The sequence below is a fragment of the Sciurus vulgaris genome (genome assembly GCF_902686455.1).
Source record: "Sciurus vulgaris genome assembly, chromosome: 1".
NCBI classification, from domain to species: Eukaryota; Metazoa; Chordata; class Mammalia; order Rodentia; family Sciuridae; genus Sciurus; species Sciurus vulgaris.
In genome coordinates, this window is record NC_136461.1 from 103,113,451 (window position 1) to 103,139,642 (window position 26,192).

Genomic DNA, 26,192 nt, shown 5'->3' on the forward strand with positions numbered 1-26,192 from the left:
ATGCGGCCATAAAAAGAAATGCTAGGAACTGAGTATGATTACTAGAAACGACAATATCCAATATATCATCATGCATGTGTGATTACAGCAAAGTAAAGGACAAAACACTGGAAAGGAGTTCAAAGAACACAAAGACTAAGCATTCTGAAGAATCAAATCTGTGTACACTAAAATTGCCAGGTATTAAGATCACAGTAGTATTCCAGAGTTTATCACTGAGATAGAAACTAAAAATCTTCAAGTGTAAAAGGAAGTTTTACACCCAGGAGTTCTTAGAGGACAGTCAGAAGGAGCTGTGGAGGATAGCATGCAATTAAAATCCAGATATTCTAAGGGAAGAAAGAGAAAGAATGACCTAAAAAACAATATGCCTCCGTGAGCAGTGATACATAGGACATGAAAGAAAAAACCAAGTCAACACAGTTAAAAGGGCTGCAGAGGAAACAGTATATTATAGCAAAAAGGATCAGAAAAAGATCAAAGAAGTTGAGGATATGAAGACCCTCCTAATGAGAAACCAGAAATTCCAGAGAACAAGGGGAAGAAAGGGTCAGAATTAGGCCTGTATTGGGTTTTACAGGAATTAAATGGTGACAGATGGGAAGATATCTGAATATAGAACTTTCTTGGGTAAAAAATAAGGATAAAGGACTTGATAGATTTAAGGTTGGTAATAATGGAGAAGCTTCAAGGTTGGTGGTAAAAAGGGTTGGAATCTGGATCTGTAACCTGTCAGTTGGACAAGAAATTCTAGCAAATCAACCCCATCTTTACCACAGAAGGTAAAGGTTCTATCTTATCCTATTCTGACAATCTCTAATGTTTCTTATGATCTCTCACATGTCAAAAATTTGTCAATTGTTTTTCAATTAATCCAGCATAAATATATAATAGATATGGTTCCATTTTTAAGTTTCATTTCTTCAGTCTAAAAACTGCACAGCTGTTGTTTAAGATATTCCTTTTACTTTTACTTTCTTGGTTTACTAACTTATTTTGGCAGATCACATCTTCTGATAGCTTTCCATGAAGGGATACATAGGAGGCAAAGTTTCTGAATTCTCGAATGCTAGAAAGGTACACATTTTACCCTCACATTAATTTACAGTTTAATTACAGAATTGTAGGTTGAAAATTTTTTCCCTTCATCTCACAATTTCTGAAGTCATTACACCAGCATCTTCTAGTTTCTGATATTGCCTTTTTTTTTTCTTTCCTGAAGATCCCATTTATGATTCCTATCTCATTGGCTGGCAATATTCTAATGTTCTTTGGAAACTTGTAGTCTTAATTTTAGTCAACTGTATACTGTAATTTTTTGATGGTGTATAATTCAATATGGGTCTCTTTTTTTTTTTTTTTTTTTTTTTAAACAGTTGTTCTGGGCCCTAAATGGGCATTTTGTTTTGATGATTCTACATTCTTTGAAGAATTCCTTGCCTTAATTATCTGATAATTTTCCAAAATCTTGTTTTTTTATACTGGATGTCTGTCAGAACTCATAATCTTAACATTTTTATTTTCCCTTCTTTGATCTGTTTTCTAAGGGACTACCCAGAATTCATTGACCAATCCTATTAATTTTTCATTTTAACCATTATGCTTCTCCAAGTGCTATTTTGATTATGGCTTTTACAGAGATTCTTGTCCTTCTATTGTGACCAACAGCTTCTTAAATCTTTCAGGATTTTGTAATTTCTAAAATTTTCATATTTCCTTTTCATGTGCGTGTGTCCATGAGAAATTGACTAACCAACTGTAGTGATTAACAATGGCTTATAATAAGATGATAGGAAATAAGCACTGATGTGTTAGTTCAACATCAAACCTAGAACCCTTCAGAGTATTTTCACTTGCCTTCACCATCAGATAATAGTATCACATTTCCAGGTATCACATTCAAATTCAAGGAAGAAGTCAGAAAAAAGGTCCACACTATTTGTTCCTTTTTATCAAGAACAAAACTTTTGCAAAATCTCCCACTAAACAGAATTCTGTTTGTATTTGAATGAGCCTAAACCATATACTTATAGTTATCCTGACACTACAAACAAAGCACAGATTTATCTTTTCTGGTAGTTATGTATTTGAAGCTAGATAAAAGAGAAATTTCTTAAAAAAAAAAAAACAAAAATAAAACAAAAAATTCTTAGTTGTAGATGGATACAATACCCTTGTTATTTTATTTATTTACTTTTATGTGGTGCTGAGGATCGAACCCAGTGCCTCACACATGCTAGGCAAGCACTCTACCACTGAGCTACAACCCCAGACCCTGAAAATTCTTAACATATCCCACAATGTAAGCCATGGTGGCTCCCCTCCAATGTCATATAATCCTTGAACATCCACTCACACTTAAAAGATGCTTGGATTCCTGTGAGAGAACATTATTTATGGACTGGTGGGCAATCTGGAAAAGACCCAGCTTTCTAACTAGAAATCAACCTCAAATGCCAAAGTTTTAGCAACCTCTTTTCATTGACTTTCTCCAAAGAGTGAAAGGAAGGGATTGTAAAATGGAAAAGTGTCACTACTGGAAATTAGGAAGCAAGTGAGGAGAGGGTACTCCTACAGTTTAGTGGGCAGATTTATACTTTATCTTCTGGATTTTAGCATATCACCTCATCCCCATCCTTCACATTCCCAAATCCAAAGCCTCTCTGATTTTATTTCTCTAAAGAAGGGCTCAACTTTTGTGGTATCTGTCATCTGAAGATCCTGAGCTATTGTACATTTCTGAAAAATAAATTGATTGGCTTCACCCAGAGGCACTTAACCACTGAGCCACATCCCTAGCCCTTTTTTATATTTTATTTAGAGACAGAATCTCGCTGAGTTGCTAGGCCCTGCTATGTTGCTGAGGCTGGCTTTGAACTCGAGATCCTCCTGCCTCAGCCTCCTGAACTGCTGGGATTACAGGCACTCCCGACCGTGCACGGCACTAAGTTTTAAAGAAATATAAAATTAAACTGTATAGTTTATAACCAACGTAAGTGGGCACTGATATGCAAAATAATGTCAGTTGATAAAAACAATGACAATCAAAGCCTATATCATATACATACATGTTGACATAATTGCACAAATCTTTAAACAAGGGGCTGGGGATATAGCTCAGTTGGTATAGCTCACTGAGCTTGCCTCAAATGCACAAGGCCCTGGGTTCAATCCCCAGTACCACCAAAAAAAAAAAAAAAAAAAAAAAAAAAAAAAAAAAAAAATCTTTAAACACACAATCTAATTACTAGAACCAGAAATTTAAGGTATATTGAAGGTAAATTTAATATTATGATGCCTAGGTCTCAAAAAACTACCCTCAAATGGATCCTACTTTGGAACTGTTTGACTATTTCTTGTTGCATCTCTTTAAAGTGTGAAACAAAACCTTTGAAATTCAGGTGTGGCATCTACAAAGTTAAGAAGGTAGCCCAACCTCCTCCTCACACAGCAAGTAACTTAAATGCCTACTTCTCATCTCCTCTTAGACAACTTCCTTTGTAATCCCACCTTTTGCCTTTGGGGGACAATCCTTTTCTTCATCATATTCATTCAACAACACAGTATCATCATCCAGCTTAGTTTCTAACCCTCCACATTTGTCAAGAATTTCTTTGTAGGGCTGGGGTTGTGGCTCAGTGATAAAGCACCTGCCTAGCATATGTGAGGCACTGGGTTTGAACCTCAGCACCACATAAAAATAAATCAATAAAATAAAGTTATGTTAATCTACAACTAAAATATATTTTTTAAAAAGAATCTCTTAGTAATCCCTATCTCCTAACTTTTGAATATTATAGTCAGGTTCCTTTTTTCTCATGCACTGGTTATGGCTATTTGTTTTACTTCATCCCAACTTTTCGCCCATTTAAAAACTGTACTTTTATATTGTAATTTTAGCCTTGAAAATTCCTTTTTGCCTTTATCTTGTTCATAATCACTTTCTTCAAAAATTACAAGACTCGTCGTCTTCAAGTTGCTTCCATCTATAAAGCAATTTCCAGCTAAAGATCACACCCTGATTCTCTGGTTGAATTCAAGTTGAAGCATTATGGAGAAAGAACATGTATTTCATTCATCCATCTCACTAGTGTTTAGCAGAAGCGTGAGCTGGGGAATTGTCCAAAAGTAAAGTATTCTCTTCATAGACTCTTAGAACATTGAAAAAGCCAGATTTCAGGAGCCAAGTTTTGAAAGAACCATTCTGAAAATAATTCTATGGTGAATCAAGCATCTTGCTGGGTTTATATATCACAAGTAATGTAATACCCACACTATGGGCAGCTTCAATTTGCCAGTAGTAATTGATTTTTTTCAAATTTTTTTTAGTTGTTGAAGGACCTTTATTTTTATTTATACGTGGTGCTGAGAAGGGAACCCAGTGCCTCACACATGCTAAGCGAGTGCTCTACCACTGAGCCACAACCCCAGCCCAATAATTGATTTTAACTTAGGAGTTCCATTGATATTTGCAATAAAAGGGCAGACAACTATTATTTATTTTCCTCCCTGGCAGGCAGATATCTTTTCTACTTGCCTGAATGCTTTCTGGCATTGACTTCCAAAAGAGGTCAGTTTTCATCCCCCTGAGCTCTTGTTTCTGCTTTTCCTTATCATAGACAGTTTTTGTCTAAATGGCTCAACATTTTCTGAAGCTGAACTTAGGACTTGTTCTGCACATACTTTTTAGGTTCCTAATTGTATGCCTATTTTTGAAATCTAAAAAGCCAAGCAGTGCTACTTTTCAGGTCTGTTCACCCAAAACATTGTGCAAATTCTCTATGAGGCAGCCTGAAACTTCACACCTCTAACAGGTCCAGCCAAGTATTTCTGTTGGTACCACATGTAAATGACATTATCTATTATCACTGTATTTTGCTCCTATTATCCTCTTCTCTTCTTAGTACCTACTAATGGCATGTCCTGCTTCAGTACAAAGTATAAAATAAATTTCTTAATTTTTTTAATGTCATAAAATATTGATTTATTGATTCCAAAATTAATCCATTATACTTTTAAGAGATCATTCAGCTTCAATCCTAGAAACTTTATTTTCCCTCCAAATTCAGTGTTGTATATTTCCCTTTCTTGTTCATACCAAATTTGATTTGAAACAACCAACAAATGAAAAGAAAGGGGAAAGCCTTAGTTAATTTGGAAAAACATTTTAAAACAACAAAAAGATAGCAGAAAGTTCCAGAAGATTTAGGTATTTGTATTGGAGAGTAATGGGCTGAAAGGCATAAAGGCTCATTGAAGTGCTAGTCTCATGTAATCAGAAAACTGCCTCTGCCAAAGTCCTGTCTGGCTATTGCTATTGCAAGACACAGAAAACCAGTTTTTGGAACTCCCTGCTTTTTCTGTCCCTTGACATATAACAGCTCCAGTCAGGAATAATAGAAATACCTTCATACTTACCCCTCAACAGAGGAAAAAGGACAAAATGAAAAGGGGAGGCACTGAGAAAATGTGAACCAGGTGGTTGAGTCAAAGTGATAATTCAGAAGGGAGTATGAAAGACTAAAAGGCAATGGCAAAGTCATCTTGTATAGGAGAGATACAGTATGGCTTCTCCTCTTCTGAAATGACCTGATTTTACCTCACTGCCAAAAAGAAAACAATGCTTATGTTTCTCTGTATTAGCAGTACTTAATGGGAAAGAGTTCATCTACTTGTAAAAATGCCACACTTAAAGGACCCTGACATTAGAACATTTGGAGAGCTGGAACTTGGGAATAGTTGTGTAGAATCTTTAAGTGAAGGAAAGTTCTTACGTTCTATGGCACATGTGAATGAAATCCAACACTGATTCAATATAGCAGTCTCAAAGACCAAGCTTTAACTTGAGTGTCTGTTATGCTGCCAAGAGAATACATATGTAATTTGTTAGGAACACTTTTTCACTCTCAATCTTCTTCCTCAGGTACACCAGATGTATTCTTCCCCCCCCCTCAATTTTTTCAGTTGTAGATGGACATAATACCTTTATTTTACTTTATTCATTTTTTTTATGTAGTGCTGAGGATTGAACCCTGTGCCTCACACATGCAAGAAAAGTGTTCTACCACTTAACCATGACACCAGTGGGCGGAAGGAGGGAAGGAGGGAGGGAGGGAGGGAGGGAGGGAGGGAGGGAAGGAAGGAAGGAAGGAAGGAAGGAAGGAAGGAAGGAAGGAAGGAAGGAAGGAAGGAAGGAAGGAAGGAAGGAAGGGGAGAGGAGGGGAGGGGAGGGGAGGGGAGGGGAGGGGAGGGGAGGGGAGAGGAGGGGAGGGGAGGGGAGGGGAGGGGAGGGGAAGAGAGGAGAGGAGAGGAGAGGGGAGGGGAACGAAGCAGGGGAGGGGAGAGGAGGAGAGGAGAAGAAAGCAGGGGAGGGGAGGGGAAGGAAGGAGGGGACGGAAAAAGCTTTATCAGCTATGAGAAAAAAACACTACGCCCCAGAAAGTGTGTCCCTGATTCAGGACACACCAGAGGCACCAAGTCACCTCTTCTTCCTCTTCCTCGAGAAGGGTGCCAAGAACCCCATGACCACTGCTCCAGCACTGCAACAGGCAGGGGAAGGCGTGAGCACAAGCATGAAGTGGGGCTAGGTTGTAGATCCCATCTACTGGCACCCAGCTTTTGAAACTAACTGAAATTTGTACTGTAGTCTCCCTGCTATAAACACACTAGGAATTGAACTCAGGAGTATTTTACCACTAAGTTAATTTTTAAGTTACTTGCTAAGTTACCGAGGTCTGGCTAATCTGCTGTGAGTGGTCTTGAACTTACACTCCTCCTGCCCTAGTCTTCCAAAAATCACTGGAATTAAAGGTGTGCACTACCATGCGAAGCTCTACACCTTTTTTGTGTGTGTGGTGCTAAGGACTGAACCCAGGGCCTTGTGCATGCAAGGCAAACTCTCTAACAACTGTGCTATATCCCCAGTACTCTAACCTCTTTTTTCTTTTTTTTGAATATTTTTAAAATGTTGACAGACCTTTATTTTTTTTCTTTAATTCATTTATTTATATGCTGTGCTAAGAATCGAACCCAGTGTCTCAGGCATGCTAGGCAAACGCTCTACCACTAAGCCACAACTCCAGCCCCCCTGTAACATCGTTTAATCCTTTACTGTGAATAAAATTTTTAGATGGAGGAGGAATAAGCTCATTGTTGGCTGGAAACCTTGTAAGGCTTTCAGGTACAAAATTTCATATGGTTCCACAGTTGCTTCCCTTTATGAGAACAATATCCAAGGTCAGGAAGAACACCAAAGACCTCGAGAAAGTGATTTTTTTTTTTTTTTTTAAGAGAAAAGAAAATGTGTAAGTCACAATGTTAGTGACACTTAATAATAACTAAATTATGATGGAGCACTTACAATGTTATACACTTCATAGGTACAATTCTCAATCTACACAACAAACTTTAAAGTTGGTAATATATTTTCTCCATTGAAAAGATACACATAACCAATTCCAAATGCAAGTGAATTAAAAGTACCTGTGTCTCATATATTGCCTCAATAGGGCACTGTGTATACGTAATGCTTTAGTTTAAGTGGATATCTTATTGTAATTCTAGTTTGTACTAACCTGATTACTAATAAAGTTGAATAGTTTGCCTGATGTTAATTTAAAACAAAAACAAAAAAAAGATACATTTAGCCAAGTGTGGGGGGAGGTACATGGCTGTAATTTCAGTTGATGGCTGACACAGGAAAATCCCAAGTTGAAGGCCAGCTTGGGCAAGTAAGCAAGATTCCATCTCTCATTTAAGAGATACATCTCTTAAAAAATAAAGGGCTGGGAGTATAGCTCAGGGGTAGAATACCCAATATGGGGTGGGGGGGGTGGGGGAAGAAGTGCAAAAATACAAAACACAGTTCACCAGCTTTATCACTATATTATTCAGCAATTTTTTTTTTTTTTTTTCAAGCTGGAAAGGGGAAGGAAAAGCAAAACTTATTGAGTACAGAGGTTGATGATGTTTGAAAGAAGTTCAATTTGTACTCAGAGGAAAAATTCACATCTTTGGGATAAAAAAAAATGTAAGCCACATAAGAATCTAAGAAAAGTAATATAAATCAGTGCTGACGATATAGCCCATCACGTAGAGTGCTTGCCTTGCATGCCCAAGGCCCGGGTTCAAGTCCCCAGCACTGTGGGATTGTGGAAAAGTAATATAAATCAAACTAAGAGAGGGCTGGAGTTGTGGCTCAGTGATAAAGCACATGCCTAGCACGTGTGAGACACTGGGTTCGATCCTCAGCACCACATAGAAATAAATAAAATGAAGGTATTATGTCCATCAACAGCTAAAAAGTATTTTTTTTTTAAATCAAACTAAGGGGAAAATAAATAAGGATAAAAGAGAACTGTGAGAATTATGAAAATTTAAAATAAGTGAATAATGGTAAGTCATTAAAATGGCCAATAAAAGCCACAAACTTATGACTAAGCTAATAAGGAATAAGGAAAAAAAAAAATTCAGCTAATTTTATAAGAAGACAGAGCCATAGATCTTCAAGAAAATCTCAATGCTATTTGATTGAAAGCTAATTATAAAAATAACTACTAAAGAGCGGACTTTCTAAGAAAATCCAAATTCTCACAATTGAATACTTGATTCAAAAAGAAATGGGAAGCATGCCTATAAACCTACCTTACTTGAGAGGCCAATGCAGGAGGACCACTAGTTCACCGCCAGCCTCAGCAACTCAGAGAGATCCTTTTTCAAACATAAAAATAAAAAAGGCCTGGGGGTAGCTCAGCAGGTCAGTGCCCTTGGGGTTGTTCCCCAGTACCAGAAAAAGGGTGGTGGCGACGTTTGAGGGGACCTGACTTCACTGATAAGTGTGTAAGAAAATTAAAATCCAAAAGGCCCTACAAAGCATGAAGTCCAGATAGAGGAGGGGAAAGGGAGAAGAAAAAATGAAGAAGAACGTGTTAGTGAAGATAACACAGAGAAGTTAACTAGTTTTATGGTTGTATCAGCTCTATTAACAGATAAGAAGGGTGGATCCATAAGTCTAAGAAATTACATGTGAAAAGGCAGACAAGTTCAGAACAGCAATGTTTTACTAGAGTACAAGATGAAGATAGCAAACTATTTTGTGAAAGATTTAACCTTGCCCTACCTTTTGCCTTCAATTCCTGGAAGGTACAAGCTAAGCTGAAACATCCTGTCAAATGAAAGTACCTTTGTTGCCTAGGGATCTTGAGCCAAACCAGATAAGTATATGCCAATGACATAATTTATACTATCAGATCAACTATAAATGGGCTCCCGATGGGCTGTCCTGCAAACTGAGGTTTGCCATGTGGACAATGAATCATGTCTACAGGATGAGCCCTAACAAAAATTCTAGACACCAAGGCTCAGATGAGCTTCCTTGGCTGGCAATATTCTTGCATATTGTTACACGTCATTGCCAGGCACAACAATAACTATGACTCCAACAGGAAAAGAAAACTGGAAGCTCCACATTTGTAACTCTATACTAGACTCTGCCCCATGCTTCCTTCCTTCTTTCTTTCTTTTTATTTTCTTTGATACCAGGGATTGAACCCAAGTGTACTTAACCACTAAGCAATATCCCCAGCCCTTTTTATTTTTAGATAGAGTCTCACTGAGTTGCTGAGGTTTTCAACTCAACTTTCAGAGAGACTCTGACTCACTGAAACATATAGTTTGGGAGAAGTAGGATAAAGGACAGGGATTAATGAACTTTTGATTCCTATACGCTCCTGGAACTGCAGCTGCAGTTACTAGAAGTAAAATTTAGCAATAGAATTTAAAACACTATTCCTGAGAAATTGACTCAACAAATAAATATTTTAGCCAGTCTCAGCTAATACAACCAGTCTTAGGGTCACTCCTAAAGGAAAATTTACGCTGGGATATTATACAGAACCTATATGACCCCTGGTCACAAGGTTGTACAGCCAAGAAAAAGACAAAACCAAGAAACTATTAAACCAGGGATTCTACTAAGAGACACTATCTCATTTTATAGATCAATACTATCAGCTTCTGCAGACCTTATTGCAAACCTGTTTGTTTTCCCAAAGATAATATTTGAACTTATTCTGTTTACTATGACAATTTTGTTATTGTCCCCATAGGGGCTATTTGGTCTAGGATTGCATAGTGTCTGATTTGGGCACTGCTAATATTGATCTCCCCTTAAAGAAAGGGTTTTGGAAACCTATAGGGCCACTATAAGCCTATAGGGGGAAATCTACAATACCCCAGATCTGCACTGCTAGAGGGGAAGATCCATGAACAACATGAAAAAGCAAGGGAAGAAAATGATCCAAACAAATCTAGATTCTATAGTAATAGAATCCAATGACAGTATGTTAGAAGAAATGTCAGAAAACGACTTCAGATTATACATGATTGAGATGATTTGCAAAGCAAAGGATGAGATAAGAGAGCAAATGCAGGCAATGAATGATAATACCAATAAGCTGAAAGAGCACCTGCAGGAAGCAAAAGATCATTTCAACAAAGAGATAGAGATTCTCAAAAACAAACAAACAAAAAAAAAAAAAAACAACAACAAGGAAGTCCTTGAAATGAAGGAAACAGTAAACCAAATAAAAAACTCAATGGAAAGCATCAACAACAGACTAGACCACTTGGAAGACAGAACCTCAGACAATGAAGACAAAATAGTTAATCTTGAAAATAAAGTCGCCCAAACAGAGAAGATGGTAAGAAATCGTGAACAGAATCTCCAAGAACTATGGGACATCATGAAAAGACCAAATTTAAGAATTATTGGGATTGAGGAAGGCACAGAGATACAAACCAAAGGAATGAACAATCTATTCAATGAAATAATATCAGAAAACTTCCCAAACCTGAAGAATGAAATGGAAAATCAAATACAAGAGGCTTACAGAACACCAAATGCACAAAATCACAACAGATCCACAAGGCACATTATAATGAAAATGCCTAACATTCAAAATAAAGATAGGATTTTGAAGGCCGCGAGAGAAAAGCATCAGATTACATATAGGGGGAGACCAATACGGATAGCAGCCGACTTCTCAACCCAGACTCTAAAAGCTAGAAGGGCCTGGAACAACATATTTCAAGCTCTGAAAGAACATGGTTGACAACCAAGAATCCTATACCCAGCAAAACTAACTTCAGATTTGAAGATGAAATAAAATCCTTCCATGGTAAACAAAAGTTAAAAGAATTTACAAATGGAAAGCCTGCACTACAGAATGTTCTCAACAAAATATTCCATGAGGAGGAAATGAAAAACAACAATGGAGGTCAGCAAAGGGAGGAACTACCTTAGAGAAAAACCACTCAAAGGAGAAACCAAGCCAACTTAAAAACCAAAAATAAGCCAAATGACTGGGAATACGAATTATTTCTCAATGATAACCCTGAACGTTAATGGCCTAAACTCATCAATCAAAAGACATAGACTGGCAGAATGGATTAAAAAGAAAGACCCAACAATAAGCTGCCTGCAAGAGACTCATCTCATAGAAAAAGACATCCACAGACTAAAGGTGAAAAAATGGGAAAAAACCTACCACACACATGGACTCAGTAAAAAAGCAGGGATTTCCATCCTTATATCAGATAAAGTGGACTTCAAGCCAAAGTTAGTCAGAAGGGATAAAGAAGGACATTTCACATAGGTTAAGGGAACCATAAATCAGGAAGACATAACGACAGTAAATATTTATACCCCAAACAATGGTGCATCCCTGTACAAAAACAAATCCTTCTCAATTTCAAAAGAATCACATAGACCACAACACAATAATTCTGGGCAACTTTAACGCACCACTGTCACCACTAGATAGATCCTCCAAACAAAATCCAACCAAAGAAACCATAGAACTCAATAACACAATCAATAACCTAGACTTAATAGACATATATAGAATATTCCATCCATCAACGAGCGGATACACTTTCTTTTCAGCAGCACATGGAACCTTCTCAAAAATAGACCATATGTTATGCCACAAAGCAGCCCTTAGGAAATGCAAAAAAATAGAGATACTGCCTTGTGTCCTATCAGATCATAATGGACTGAGAGTAGAAATCAATAACAAAATAAAAAAAGGAAATTACTCCAACACTTGGAGACTAAATAATATGCTATTGAATGAAGCATGGGTAACAAAAAACATCAGGGAGGAGATTAAAAAATTCTTAGAGGTCAATGAGAATGATGATACAACATATCAAAATCTCTGGGACACTATGAGAGCGGTACTAAGAGGAAAATTCATTGCATGGAGCACATTCCAGAAAAGAATGAAAAGTCAACAACTAAATGACCTAACATTACAGCTCAAAGCCCTAGAAAAAGAAGAACAGAATAACAGCAAAAGTAGAAGACAGGAAATAATTAAAATCAGAGCTGAAATCAATGAAATTGAAACAAAAGAAACTATTCAAAAAACTGACAAAACAAAAAGTTGGTTCTTTGAGAAAGTAAACAAAATAGACAAACCCTTAGCCACACTAACAAAGAGGAGAGAGAAGACTCAAATTACTAAAATACATAATGCAAAAGGAAATATCACGACAGACACCACTGAGATACAGAACATCAAGAGAAACTACTTTGAAAATCTGTATTCCAACAAAATAGAAAGTACCGAAGACATTGACAAATTTCTAGAGACATATGCTCCTCCCAAACTGAACCAGGAGGACATACACGATTTTAACAGATCAATATCAAGCAATGAAATAAAAGAAGCCATTAAAAATCTACCATCCAAGAAAAGCCCAGGATCAGACGGATTCTCAGCCAAGTTCTACAAGACCTTCAAAGAAGAACTCATTCCAATACTTCTCAAAGTATTCCAGGAATAGAAAATGAGGGTACCCTACCAAACTCATTCTATGAAGCTAATATCACCCTCATACCCAAACCAGGAAAAGACACATCAAGGAAAGAAAATTTTAGACCAATATCCTTGATGAATATAGATGCAAAGATCCTTAACAAAATATTGGCAAACCGTATCCAAAAGCATATTAAGAAAATCGTGCACCACGATCAAGTGGGGTTCATCCCTGGAATGCAAGGATGGTTCAACATTCGTAAATCAATAAACGTAATCCATCATGTCAATAGACTTAAGGATAAGAATTAAATGGTTATTTCAATTGACGCAGAAAAAGCATTCGACAAAATACAACACCCTTTCATGCTCAAAACACTAGAAAAAATCGGGATAGTAGAAACATACCTAAACATTGCAAAGGCTATTTATGCTAAGCCCATGGCCAACCTCATTCTTAATGGAGAAAAACTGAAACCGTTCCCTTTAAAAACGGGAACAAGACAGGGATGTCCTCTTTCACCACTTCTATTCAACATTGTCCTCGAAACTCTGCCAGAGCAATTAGGCAGACTAAAGAAATTAAAGGGATACAAATAGGAAAAGAGGAACTTAAGCTGTCACTATTTGCAGATGACATGATTCTATATTTAGAGGATCCAAAAACCTCCTCCAGAAAGCTTCTAGACCTCATCAATGAATTCAGCAAAATAGCAGGCTATAAAATCAACACGCATAAATCTAAAGCATTTTTATATGCAAGCGACGAAACAGCTGAAAGGGAAATGAGGAAAACAACTCCATTTGCAATAGCCTCAAAAAAAATAAAATACTTGGGCATCCTTCTAACCAAAGAGATAAAATATCTCTACGATGAAAACTACAAAACACTGAAGAAAGAAATTAAGGAAGACCTTAGAAGATGGAAAGATCACCCATGTTCTTGGATAGGCAGAATTAATATTGTCAAAATGGCCATACTACCAAAAGTGCTATACAGATTCAATGCAATTCCAATTAAAATTCCAATGATGAACCTTACAGAAATAGAGCAAACAGTCATGAAATTCATCTGGAAGAATAAGAAACCCAGAATAGCTAAAGCAATCCTTAGCAGGAAGAATGAAACAGGGGTATCGCAATACCAGAACTTCAACTCTACTACAAAGCAATAGTAACAAAAACGGCATGATATTGGCACCAAAATAGACAGGTAGATCAATGGTACAGAATAGAGGACATGGACACAAACCCAAATAAATACAATTTTCTCATACTAGACAAAGGTGCCAAAAATATGCAATGGAGAAAAGATAGCTTCTTCAACAAATGGTGCTGGGAAAACTGGAAATCCATATGCAACAGAATGAAACTAAACCCATATCTCTCACCCTGCACAAAACTCAACTCACAATGGATCAAGGACCTTGAAATCAGACCAGAGACCCTGTATCTTACAGAAGAAAAAGTAGGTCCAAACCTTCACCTTGTTGGATTAGGATCAGACTTCCTTAACAGGACTCCCATAGCACAAGAAATAAAAGTAAGAATCAATAATTGGGATAGATTCAAACTAAATAGCTTTCTCTCAGCAAAGGAAACTATCAGCAATGCGAAGAGAGAGTCTACAGAGTGGGAGAATATCTCTGCCACTCATACTACAGATAGAGCACTAATTTCCAGAATATATAAAGAACTCAAAAAACTCTACACCAAGAATACAAATAACCCAATCAACAAATGGGCTAAGGAAATGAACAGACACTTCACAAAAGAAGATCTACAAGCAATCAACAAACATATGAAAAAATGTTCACCATCTTTAGCAGTAAGAGAAATGCAAATCAAAACTACACTAAGATTCCATCTCACCCAATTAGAATGGTGATTATCAAGAATACAAGCAACAATAGGTGTTGGAGAGGATGTGGGGAAAAAGGTACACTCATGCATTGCTGGTGGGACTGCAAATTAGTGCAGCCACTCTGGAAAGCAGTGTGTAGATTCCTTAGAAAACTTGGAATGGACCTACCATTTGACCCAGCTATCCCACTCCTCGGCCTATACCCAAAGGACTTAAAATCAGCATACTACAGAGATACAGCCACATCAATGTTCACAGCTGCTCAATTCACAATAGCCAGACTATGGAACCAACCTAGATGCCCTTCAATTGATGAATGGATAAAGAAACTGAGATATATACACACACACACACACACACACACACACACACACACACACAATGGAATATTACTCAGCCATAAAGAATAATAAAATTATGGCATTTGCAGGCAAATGGATGAAATTGGAGAATATCATACTAAGTAAGATAAGCCAATCTGAAAAATCCAAAAGACGAATGATCTCACTGATAAGCGGATGATGACACATAATGGGGAGGTGGGAGGGGGGCAAGAATGGAGGAAGGAGGGATTATATAGAGGGAAAAGAGAGGTGGCAGGGGTGGGGGGAAGGAAAAAAATAATGGAATGAATCAAACAGCATTACTCTGTAAATGTATGAATATGCAAATGGTATGCTGTTACTCCATGTACAAACAGAAACATGTATCCCATTTGTTTATAATAAAAAATAAATAAATAAATAAATAAAAAATATTATCAGCTTCCTAAAGATAAATCTGTATCAAACTGGATTATGAGAATGTTTAACATAGAGGCAGTATCTTTGGTTTTGAATGCTGTGGAGTGGAAGAGCATGTCTGAGTTCCTGTAAGTTCCACAGCTCACTACTGAACAACCATTAATTGCTATACATGATCCAGACAGGTTATTTCTTACAAGTATGGTGAACTAAAAGCCACTGTTTCTGCCCTGAGAAGGGCAAATATCCTCCTATAAATGCCAAATGGAACTCCCCATGCTGGACTGGTACTAATGTTGTTAACAATAGACAACAAGGCCGGGAATGGTGGCGCACGCCTGTAATCCCAGCAACTCAGGAGACTGAAGCAGGAGAATCTCAAGTTCAAAGCCAGTCTCAGCACAAGCCAGGCACTAAGCAATTCAGTGAGATTCTATCTCTTAACAAAATACAAAATAGGGCTGGAGATGTGGCTCAGTTGTTGAGTGCCCCTGAGTACAATCCCCGGTACCCACCTACCCACCAAAAAAGGAATAGGCAACTAGAAGCTAGGTGCATTGGTGCCCACCTGTCATCCCAGCAACTTGGGGAGGCAGAGGCAGAAGGAGTACAAGTTTAAAGACAGCAACTGAGAGAAATCGTAAGCAACTTGGTGAGATCCTGTCTCAAAATAAAAACTAAAAAAGGACTGAGAATGTGGCTCAGTGGTTAAGTGCCACTGCGTTCAATTCCAGATACCAAAAAAAAAAAAAAAAAAGGAAAATAATGAACAGTAGTCTAGTGAGTATGCATCAAGGTTGCTGCAAAATCTAGCAACAATCTAAGAAGTCTTAAGATTTAGTGTCTCAGCTTCTCTTTATGGATCTTAGAGATGCTATGAAAGTCAGTGACTCATGAGAAAGCAGGGAAAGACAAAGGGGATAGGTCAATGGATTTATCTCAGACTTGGAAATCATTAGATGGTTCTGTAAAAAATAGGATGAATAAAGGAGACATTAATGGGGTTGAAAGGAAAGTCTTAATGCAGAATTACTGAAAGAGCAGGTGACCAAGCAGGAAACCCAGGTAGTCCCTAGTATTAAAGAGCCCTATGTTAGCATTGCTGTATTTTATCCCAGCTTGAGGACATTTTAAAAGTTTACGAAACTTAAAAAAAAAAAAAAAAGTTGAAGGGCCCAACCTCAAAATGCCTAGAAGAGGCAAGGTTTTCTAATGCAACCCCCATTGAGGGAACCAAGGCGATACAGCTGATCCTTGAACACAAGGTATTGAGGAAGTGACAATGGTTGGAGGTAATAATAGTTGCTGGGATTAAGGTGGAAGTTCATATTAAAATTAGAATATTTCCCCAGCTACCTGGATGGCTGAGGGGAAAATTGTAAGCTCAAGACCAGCCTGGTCGACTCAGCAAGACTCCATCTCGAAATAAAATTTAAAAGGAGACTGGGGGTGTAACTCTGTGACAGAGTCCCTGGGTTTAATTTCTAATACCAGAAAAAATAAAATAAAAATTAGAATATTTTAACCAACTTTCTGTGAATGTGTCACCGAACAGATATGATGTCAACTGATAAAAACACTTCACCCAGTTAGTACTGTAAAATACATGGAGCTCTAAAAGCCAGTCTTAATTAGACACACTTAAATGGGAACCACTAGAACTGCTCAAGTACATAGAGGTTGTTAATATGAGACAGAACAGGATACATGTTAGACAAAAAGAAATTTTCATTTTAATAAAAAATTAGAAGCTGGTGCCAATGAATTCTCTATGCATATGTACTGCACAGTCTGTGGAAAAACATGGTCACTGAGACCAATGGTTGACTATTAAGGCTAGAATAAAGTAGTACCACCACTGCATCAATAGTTCCTAGTACAAAATGGTCTTAGTACAAAAATAAATAACAGCCTAAGGGAGAGTGGTACTTAAATGGCTGACTTATTAAAAAAAAAAAAATTTCTTGTCTTCATCTCAAAAAAAGAGCCAACACAATCTGCCCTTACATGCTTACATGGGAGGATTTCAATTTATACTTATCATATTGCAACAGGGTTATTACTTCTATTCACCAACTTACTGTTATAATTTGATTAAAAGAGATTTCGACTTGATACAGGTCTCAAATGTAATAACACACTATACTGATAACATCATGATAATATCGGAAACCTACGAACAAGGTAGGACTAACTAAAATGCAATGGTTAACATGACCAACAGGGGTTGGTTGATAAATCCAGCAAAGGTTTAAAGACTATTCAAATGGTTGTAATTTTTAGAAATAACCTGGATCATGACATTCCACAAATGAAGAAAAATTGCTGCCACCACCTACCTTAAAACTAAAGGAGCCTAGTGTTTACATGGTACTTTTGAATTTTAAAGGACATGTACTCCAAATAGTGGAATATCACTAGCTACTGTGATTAAATACCCAGAAGTACAGCTTGTTGCCACTGCCCAGCATCAAGAAAGAATAGCATACCACATACTGCTAGCCTGGGAAAAGATCAAAATTCCTTGTATAATTTCTACTGAACACATATTACCTTTGTGATATTTTAAGTCAAACCATCTTTAGAACCATCTATATACAGTATTTTTTAGAAAATAACAAAACACAACCTGTAGTACATTTTTAGTACATTGTATGCCACAGCTAAAGGTTTACATTCCTGGTGTGTGGAATACTCATTATTTCCAGGGCAAGGGAAGAACAAGAGAAGTAGGTGAGGCATAGAGGGGAAAAAAATGGTTGGTTGAAGCTATGTACCAGGGAAATCGGTTTTTTTACTATCATACTATCTGTGCATGTCTGAAAGTTTCCATAATAAAAATATAAAAAATAAAAGTATAAAACCAAACAAAATTAAAAGGGGTAATAAAAAAGACCATATTTGAATGGGACCTGAATAAAGGCAGGTCACATCCAAATTACACAAAGCAGTCTCTTCTCTCAATACTTTTGGGCCACTATGATCCAGACTCAAATGTGATTTCAGAAGTGTCAGCAACACATACTAATGCTAACTGCAGTTTATAACAAAAGCCTATAAGGGCCACACACTGGCAACCAAAAGAATTTTAGACCAGAAAACTTCTGGATATTACTGGCTGTTGGGCAGTCATTGAGACTGTACAACTGGGCTGGGCTCTGTGGTACCCACCTATAATCCTAGCTACTTGGGAGGATGAAGCAGGATAACAAATTCAAGGCTAACCTGGGAAACTTAGACCTTGCCTCAAAATTTAAAAATTTAAAAAATTTAAAAGGCTGGGGGATAGAGCTCAGTGGCAGAGCACTTACCCAGGATGTTCAAGTCCCTGGGTTTAAACTCCAGTACAGGGAGTGGGTGAAGGATGACACTTTATGACTGAAGGAAATAAAATAATCCTCAAGCCTGAAATACCCATGTCTTGGATGATGTGAGAGAAACACTCTAATAAGGAAGGCAGAGTCCAGAACAGTTTCCTATAAAATGGAAATGATTTACACAGGAAAATGCAACCAGGAGAATGCAAAGAGGTACTCATTCACATTTATAAGTAGGTATCCTCTTTTCACCCCCTAAGGCTGACCAAGGATCTGCTGGATCCTATGATTACATGGATGCTATATTAATAAACAGCTCTCTATTAATCAACAGTTACATCATTTATGGACAACACTTCCAAGGTAAACAGATAGTATCCTTTAAAAGCCACTACTCTTGCCTAAAGAAGGTAAAAACAAGTCAGCTCAAAATTCATGCTATTTCTCCTTAAGTGTGGGTTTTTACTGAGGGTCAGAAGTGAAGATGGTCTTATTATATATAATTATAAGGCACCAATGAGAATAAAGAGAAGAAGTAGGAAAGAAAAGGAGGAGGAAGAGAAGAAGAAGTGGTGGTGGTGGTAGAGAAGGTGGTCTTGTGAACAGATGATGAAGACAAAGATGCTGGTAGCAGGGAGAGGTGGTGTACCCCTATAATCTCAGTTAGTTGGAAGGCAGGAGGATCACAAGTTTGAGGTCAGCGTAGGCAACATAGAAAAGACTCATATAAAAAAATTTTAAAGGAGAAAGATGCTAATAAAATAAATAATGTATACTATACTGAAAATGTGGAACTCTATGAGGGGAACACTGCAGTGGTATGTTGCTGCTTTATGGTGACACTATACTTCAGCACAATAATCCTGGCAGCAATACTGAAAGAATGAATTTGACATGGCAAACCTCAAATCAGAAAGACCAGTTATAATTTTATTGGTAGTAATAAGAACCTGAGTTATTTAAGTCCAATGACATGGGTTCTGCCAATAGTATATCCAGGAAAAATACAATGGAAATACACACAATAAGAAAAGTGTGATTTTATGATATAAAACATGGTCATACATCCCTTAACAATGGAACAAGTTCTGAGAACTGTGTCATTAGACAATTTCTTCACTGTGTGAACATCAGAGAGCATACCTGCACAAACTTATGTGGTTAGGATAATCATATGGGACCAAGATGTATCTGTTTGTGTAAACATATGTATATATACACACACGCATATATATACATATGTGTATACACACACACGTAATATAAAAAATTTGTAGTACCTCCTTGACTATGTTTGGAACATAACTGTATAATGTTGATTGCTGTCTTCACTCCTTGCACAAAGTTTCTAAAAACCCTGGAATCTCTGAACTGGTAAGAGTTTTTTAATATGCTAATGAGTCTTTTAATATGCCAAGGTTATCCTGCTTGGGTTCCAGGATAACCAAGGAAATCAACCAGATGATTAGAGGGTTAGATCTTCCAGTCTTCCTCTCTAAGTTTACAGAAAGGAAAGGGGGTCTAGAGGTTAAGTAGATTACAAATGGTCAATAACCTTGTCAATCATGCTTACATAGTAAAGCTTCCTAAAAAATAAAAGAACAGGACTTAGAAAACTTCCAGGTTGCTGAATGCACAGGCAGTAACATGCCTAGGACAGAAAGAGATTGGAAGCTCTGCATCCTTCTTTATGTATCTCATTATCTGGGGGTTCATCTGTATTATTTAAAATATTCTTTATAATAAATCAGCAATAATAAGTTAAGGACGTTCCTGGATTCTTTGAGCCATTCTAGCAAATTATCTAGCAAACTGAAGTACAGCGTTCACAAGTTTACAAATGGCATCTGAAGTAGAGGTAGTCTGTGGGACTAGGCCTTTAACCAGTGGGCTCTGATTCTTAATTCCAGGTAGACTCTAATTCCAGCTGGTGTCAGAAAACTGATGAGTATGAAACAAAAAAATTCATACAAATGGTTAAAATCTTGCATTAAGTGTAAGAGGAGGAAAAGGTTATTTTTTCCTATATTCAGGCAGACACATTAATAGATAATTAGGACTTAGATGTAAGTAATAAAAGAATATAGTAAAGAAAACGGAAGGATCAGAGTTAGACTTCGAGGTGGGGGCAGTCTTTCTCTTTCTTTTCATTCCCCTTGGGTTTAAGCCATGCCCAATAAAGCTATTTTTCATGGGGAAAAGTATATCATCTTCCTTTTCTTTTTGTCTATTACCATCAATTCAGAACACTACATAAGAAATCTGAGTGCTCAGGAAAATATCTTACTGCACCTATGAAAAAGGCAATCTAATGTCTCAATGAGACCATTAGAAAATAATCAATGATAAGATTTGGTCCTAAAGGTAAAAGCATCCAAAAGATTAGTCACTTCAGTAAAATATTAGCCAAATTCCAGTAAGATAAGACTTTTTTTTTTTTTTTTTTTTTTTTTTGTGGTGCTGGGGATCGAACCCAGGGGCTTGTACTTGAGAGAAAAGCACTCTACCAACTGAGCTATATCCCCAGCCCAAGATAAGACATTTCTGAACACAACAAATTAAGGCTACAAGTGTTCGGTTAGAAAAGTGAAAGTTGCCTTTAAAAAGAACAAAAAGCATTTCCTTTTTATGGTCAAGTTTGAGATATTCTGTCTAGTGTATTCTGTATTCTATAAACCATATGGAGAGAAATAAGCATAGAGATTAAGAAGAAATTTGAAGCCTGAATGTCAGTGCTTAAATCTTGACTCTATCACTTACTATGAGACCTTGTACAGACTTCTAAAGCTTTCTGTGGGCTGATGCACTCTCTCCCTTTAAAACAGTCATAAAACACCAGTACTTAAAACTCATGAATTAAAGGAGCATTCAGCATTCAGTAAAGTGCCTGGTAGAAACCAAGCATGGTGTCATATACCCATAATAATCTCAGTGACTCAGGAAGCTGAGGCAGGAGGATCTCAAGTTTGAGGTCAGCCTAAACACCTTAGTCAAACCCTGTCTCAAAATAAAAAAATAAAATAAAAAAACACTGGGAGGTATAGCCCAGGGGTAAAGTGACCCTAGTTCAATCTCCAAACCAAAGTGAAGGGCTAGGTAGGCAGGTAGGTGTGTGTGTCTGGCACAAAGTAAAGATGTGATCATTATTAGCAATTAGAGGAGTATGGAATCCAATTAACATGAATCAAGTCATTTAAAAAAAAAAAAAATACAGTTAAGAAATTGCACACACCTACAATCCCAGCTACTCAAGAGGCTGAGGCAGAAGGATTGCAAGTTCAAGGCTAGCCTAGACAAGCAACATGGTGAGACCTTGTCTCCAAAAAAAAGAGAGAGTAGGGTTGGGGTTGTGGCTCAGTGGTACAGCACTTGCCTGGCATGTGTGAGAGGCACTGGGTTCAATCCTCAGCACTAAATAAATACATAAAATAAAGGTATTGTGTCCACCTACATCTAAAAAAATACTGAGAGAGAGAGAGAGAGAGAGAGACTGACACTATTTAAATGTGGTTAAAATAACTTCTTGGCAACAGACTTGTAAAACTTTCATCCATACAGAAATACTGTTCTTCGAAAAAAACATTAGAAAATTCTAGACTGTGGGTGGATAGGCTAAATCATCTTTTTTACTTGTAATAAAACGGTGCCACAGAAGGTGGGAAAATTTACTCAAGAATTTTCTTATGTACTTAAGAATTTCAGTAGTTTCAAAACAGTTCAGATGAAAGAGACTTCTGATAAGTAAATATTACTAATTCTCAGGACGGAATATGGTTAAAATACAAAGTTGTATATTAAAAGAATAACTATGCTTAGAATGTTTATTTAGCTGTTTATAAATCCCTAAGTTTCCTGCAAATAATACCTCTAACTTGATATCTATATTTATGCTTTGATGTTAGATATCAGATAGCTATTGCCTATGAGAATGTCAGTTAACCATACTATGAGAACATTGTCTTTAGAGATAACAGCCTATGCTCTAACTATATTACAGATGGGAATGGCTTATTTGAACCACAGGAACAAATAATACAATTCTGTTCTTGCAAACCCAACCCTATATAATGATACATTTTGACAATATTCATAAGACAATTAGACATGAACATGAAAACAATTAAACAGTTCATCAAAATACACTATTTCAAGAAATAAAACAGAAAATTTAGATGTAAAATGCTAAGGGATTATGGGGTCAATATTTGCTTTCAGAAGAATAAATAATTTTTAAGCACTTTTTATATTTCTCAATAATTGAGTATGACCTCTGTACCTATGTTCTTTGTGTTCCAATAGTTGACAGTCTCTACATGTCAGTCTATCACATGTTTCACAGAAGAGTTTCAATTGTTCTTGTTTGTGTACAGGGCAGAAAACAGGGCGCTGACCAGATGCTCCAACAGACTCTGTAGCAAAATTTTAAAAAAAGTTTTTTAACTAAACATAATAAAATTTTTGACTAATTTTCTAAATTCTTATTGATGGTGGTATTCGATACTTATTAAAAAGTAGAAAATGGTATAGAATCGAAAGAGGAAGGTTAAAACACATCTTACCTGAGACATCTTCTTTTTTCCTAATCAAGTGATCTTTAGTGAATTTTACTCTCTGATGTGCTTCAATACACGTCTTACATAGCCACTCTCCACATTCTACACAAAAGCCAACTGCACTTGCATTGTCTTCACAACTGGTACATACCTGAAAGAGTAAATATTGATCTACATTAAATTTACCAAATAGAGATCCACAAAATAAAACAGGGAAATCTTTCTAACTTGCTCTCAAATACCTGGCTAATTCACTGTACAAAGAATAAAATTTCTGTTACCTATTTACCTTCAACAAAATCCCTTTCCTTAGATATCAAACATTTAAGTAATAAAAATATAAGGCTCAGAACACAAAAACTATGCAAAATTTGACTTTTAAAATAATGACTTCTGTTTTATGTTTGAGGGTAGAAGAAAGTCATCCTTTATTTTCAATTTGAAAGAGAAATATGAGCACTACCTTATTTAACTATCCAAACATTTTTTCTTATAATTTATACTTTTATATCAAGACATTACTATAAAGAAAAATTGAGAAGCATACCTGTTCTGATTTCTCATCAGAACTGCTAGGGGCTTCTGATGTGTCCTTCACAAAATAGTTATCCACAAGGTCTATCTGTCTGCATTCTTGGCGGCATACTGGGCAACGTATTACACCAACTACAACACAAAATGGCAACATTAAACAATATTCTTCAAGGGAAGTAAAAGGAAATTGTGAATGATGCCCATATGGAAACCATTCATTCATCACACACAACATCAAAGAAATGAGCATCAAGAACTATGTAAAAGAACTGAGTTATCCCAATGGGGGGGAAAATGATACCCTATAGGAAAACAAGTGTTAATATGCCCCCAAAGCAGTGCTTTTTTATTATAAGATGTGGCTGGCAGAATAATGGCCTCCTTATATTTGAAATCTATCCATGTTATTTTACCTGGCAAAAGGAATTTTGCAGATGAGACTAGATTAAGGTTCTTCAGTGAGAACTGATTTTTGGATTCATGAGAACTGATTTCAAAAGGCTCTAAATGTAATAAAGTGATTCTATAAGAGGGAGGCACATGCAGATTAGACTACAGACAAGCAGAAGGCAATTGATAATGGAAACAGATTAAAGTCTTATACTTTGAAGATGAAGGAGATGATGACAAGCCAAGAAAGGTGACCACCAGAAGCTGGAATAGACAAGGAAACAAATTTTCTCCCCCCAGAACCTGTGGAAGAAATCAATCCTGCCAAAACTTTGGCTTCAGGCAAAGCTAAAACTGATTTCAAACTTTCAGCTTCTAGAACTACAGGAGAATAAGATGTGTGTTATTCTAAGACATCAAGTTTTTGGTAATTTTGTTACAGCAGTTATAGAAAACTAAAGTACAATCCATCACCTTAAATTATTACTTAGTTTAGAGATACTTTAATTTATGCTACTGTAGGAAGAAAGATCATTCGTGCTATCAAAACTGCTGAGGTAACATGGAAACTAAAGTTAAGAACTAAAAAAAAGGGGCTGGGGAGATAGCTCAATCGGTAGAGTGCTTGCCTTGTAAGCACAAGGCCCTGGGTTCGATCCCAAGCACCCAAAAAAAAAAAAAAAAAAAACAAAGAACTAAAAACAAAGCACCACAGTCAATACAACTATCTACAATGTATCAATGGAATTGAAGATAGAAATGCCATAATCCTGCCTTTAAGAAAGAGCTGAGGGGCTGAAGACTAGTGTATTGTGTTTACAGTTTATTATGTACACAACTACAGAAAGACTGGGTTATGGCCAAGAGTTGTGTAGAATACAAAGTATAGAACCATAGTCCTTCTGATGTAAATAAAATCTCAATCTAAAAGTAAGAATACCAGAATACCCCAGAAAACAACACATATTGTTAAAATAAACTCGAATACTTAATAACATATTTTACAAGTATAATATCATATGTAAAACGATACAAAGCTCTTACTCAAGGCTGGGATTATGGCTCAGTTGGTGGAGTGTGCCTGCCCAGCACGCAAGAGGCACTGGGTTCGATCCTTTAGCATCACATACAAAACTAAATAAAAAAAAGTTCTTGCTCAAAGAAAACATACAATATTTAAAACCAAGAGGAAAAGGGAAGATGATGATAAAGGTTTTTGCATTTGAAGTGGCGTGAATTAAACATCTTTCAAGAAATAGAATGACTACAAAGGAGATAAACATTACTATAGGGGCAAAGATAACGGGAGCAATTTTTTTTTTTTTGGGGGGGGGGGGGGGAGGCTGCACTGGAGATTGAACCCAGGGGCACTCTACCACTGAACTATATACCTGGCTCTTTTTATTTTGAGGCAGGGCTCACTAAATTACCCAGGCTGGCCTGGAACTTGGAAATCCTACTGTCTCCGCCTCCTGAGTAGATGGGATTACAAGCGTATACCACCACACCAGCTATAACGAACTCTTAGAATGAAACAGGAAACTTTTTGCTGAAGAGATGATACTTACCTGGAGTCTTAAAAAATAAACATGCATTTACTAGTGTGCATGAAAGAATTTGCTTGGCAGGCCTGCGTTACTCAAATTTTGCACATTCTAGGGCTGGGGAGATAGCTCAGTTGGTAGAGTGCTTGCCTTGTAAACACAAGGCCCTGGGTTCAATCCCCAGCACAGCAAAAAAAAAAAAAAAAAAAAAAAAAAAAAAAAAAAAAAAGCACATTCCGAAGGTCTGTCTGAGCACTGGCCCTTGAATGGCTCCTAGGAGATAATCTCTGAACCAAAAGAATATTCTGCCTGAATAAGAGTGGTTTTAGTATGTTGGAGGCTACAAGAAACCACATATTCCTTTAGACAGCAGGTGTATCCTAATAGTAAGACTTAAGAGAAAATGCCTGTTTTAGCATATCTGAG

At 36.9% G+C, this 26,192-nt stretch overlaps 1 protein-coding gene across 2 annotated transcripts in view; it reads right to left on the reverse strand.

The window, feature by feature from the left end:
• The window catches only part of TRIM33 (tripartite motif containing 33), a 119,281-nt gene that overhangs the window by 48,324 nt on the left and 44,765 nt on the right, over window positions 1–26,192 (reverse strand). For both annotated transcript variants that reach the window (XM_079135206.1, XM_079135207.1), the window contains exons 2-4: window positions 23,846–23,964; window positions 23,305–23,449; window positions 23,022–23,154 (exon numbers count right to left, since the gene is read on the reverse strand). In XM_079135206.1, coding sequence (XP_078991332.1) covers window positions 23,022–23,154; window positions 23,305–23,449; window positions 23,846–23,964 — 397 coding nt within the window. The remainder of the gene's footprint in view (window positions 1–23,021; window positions 23,155–23,304; window positions 23,450–23,845; window positions 23,965–26,192) is intronic.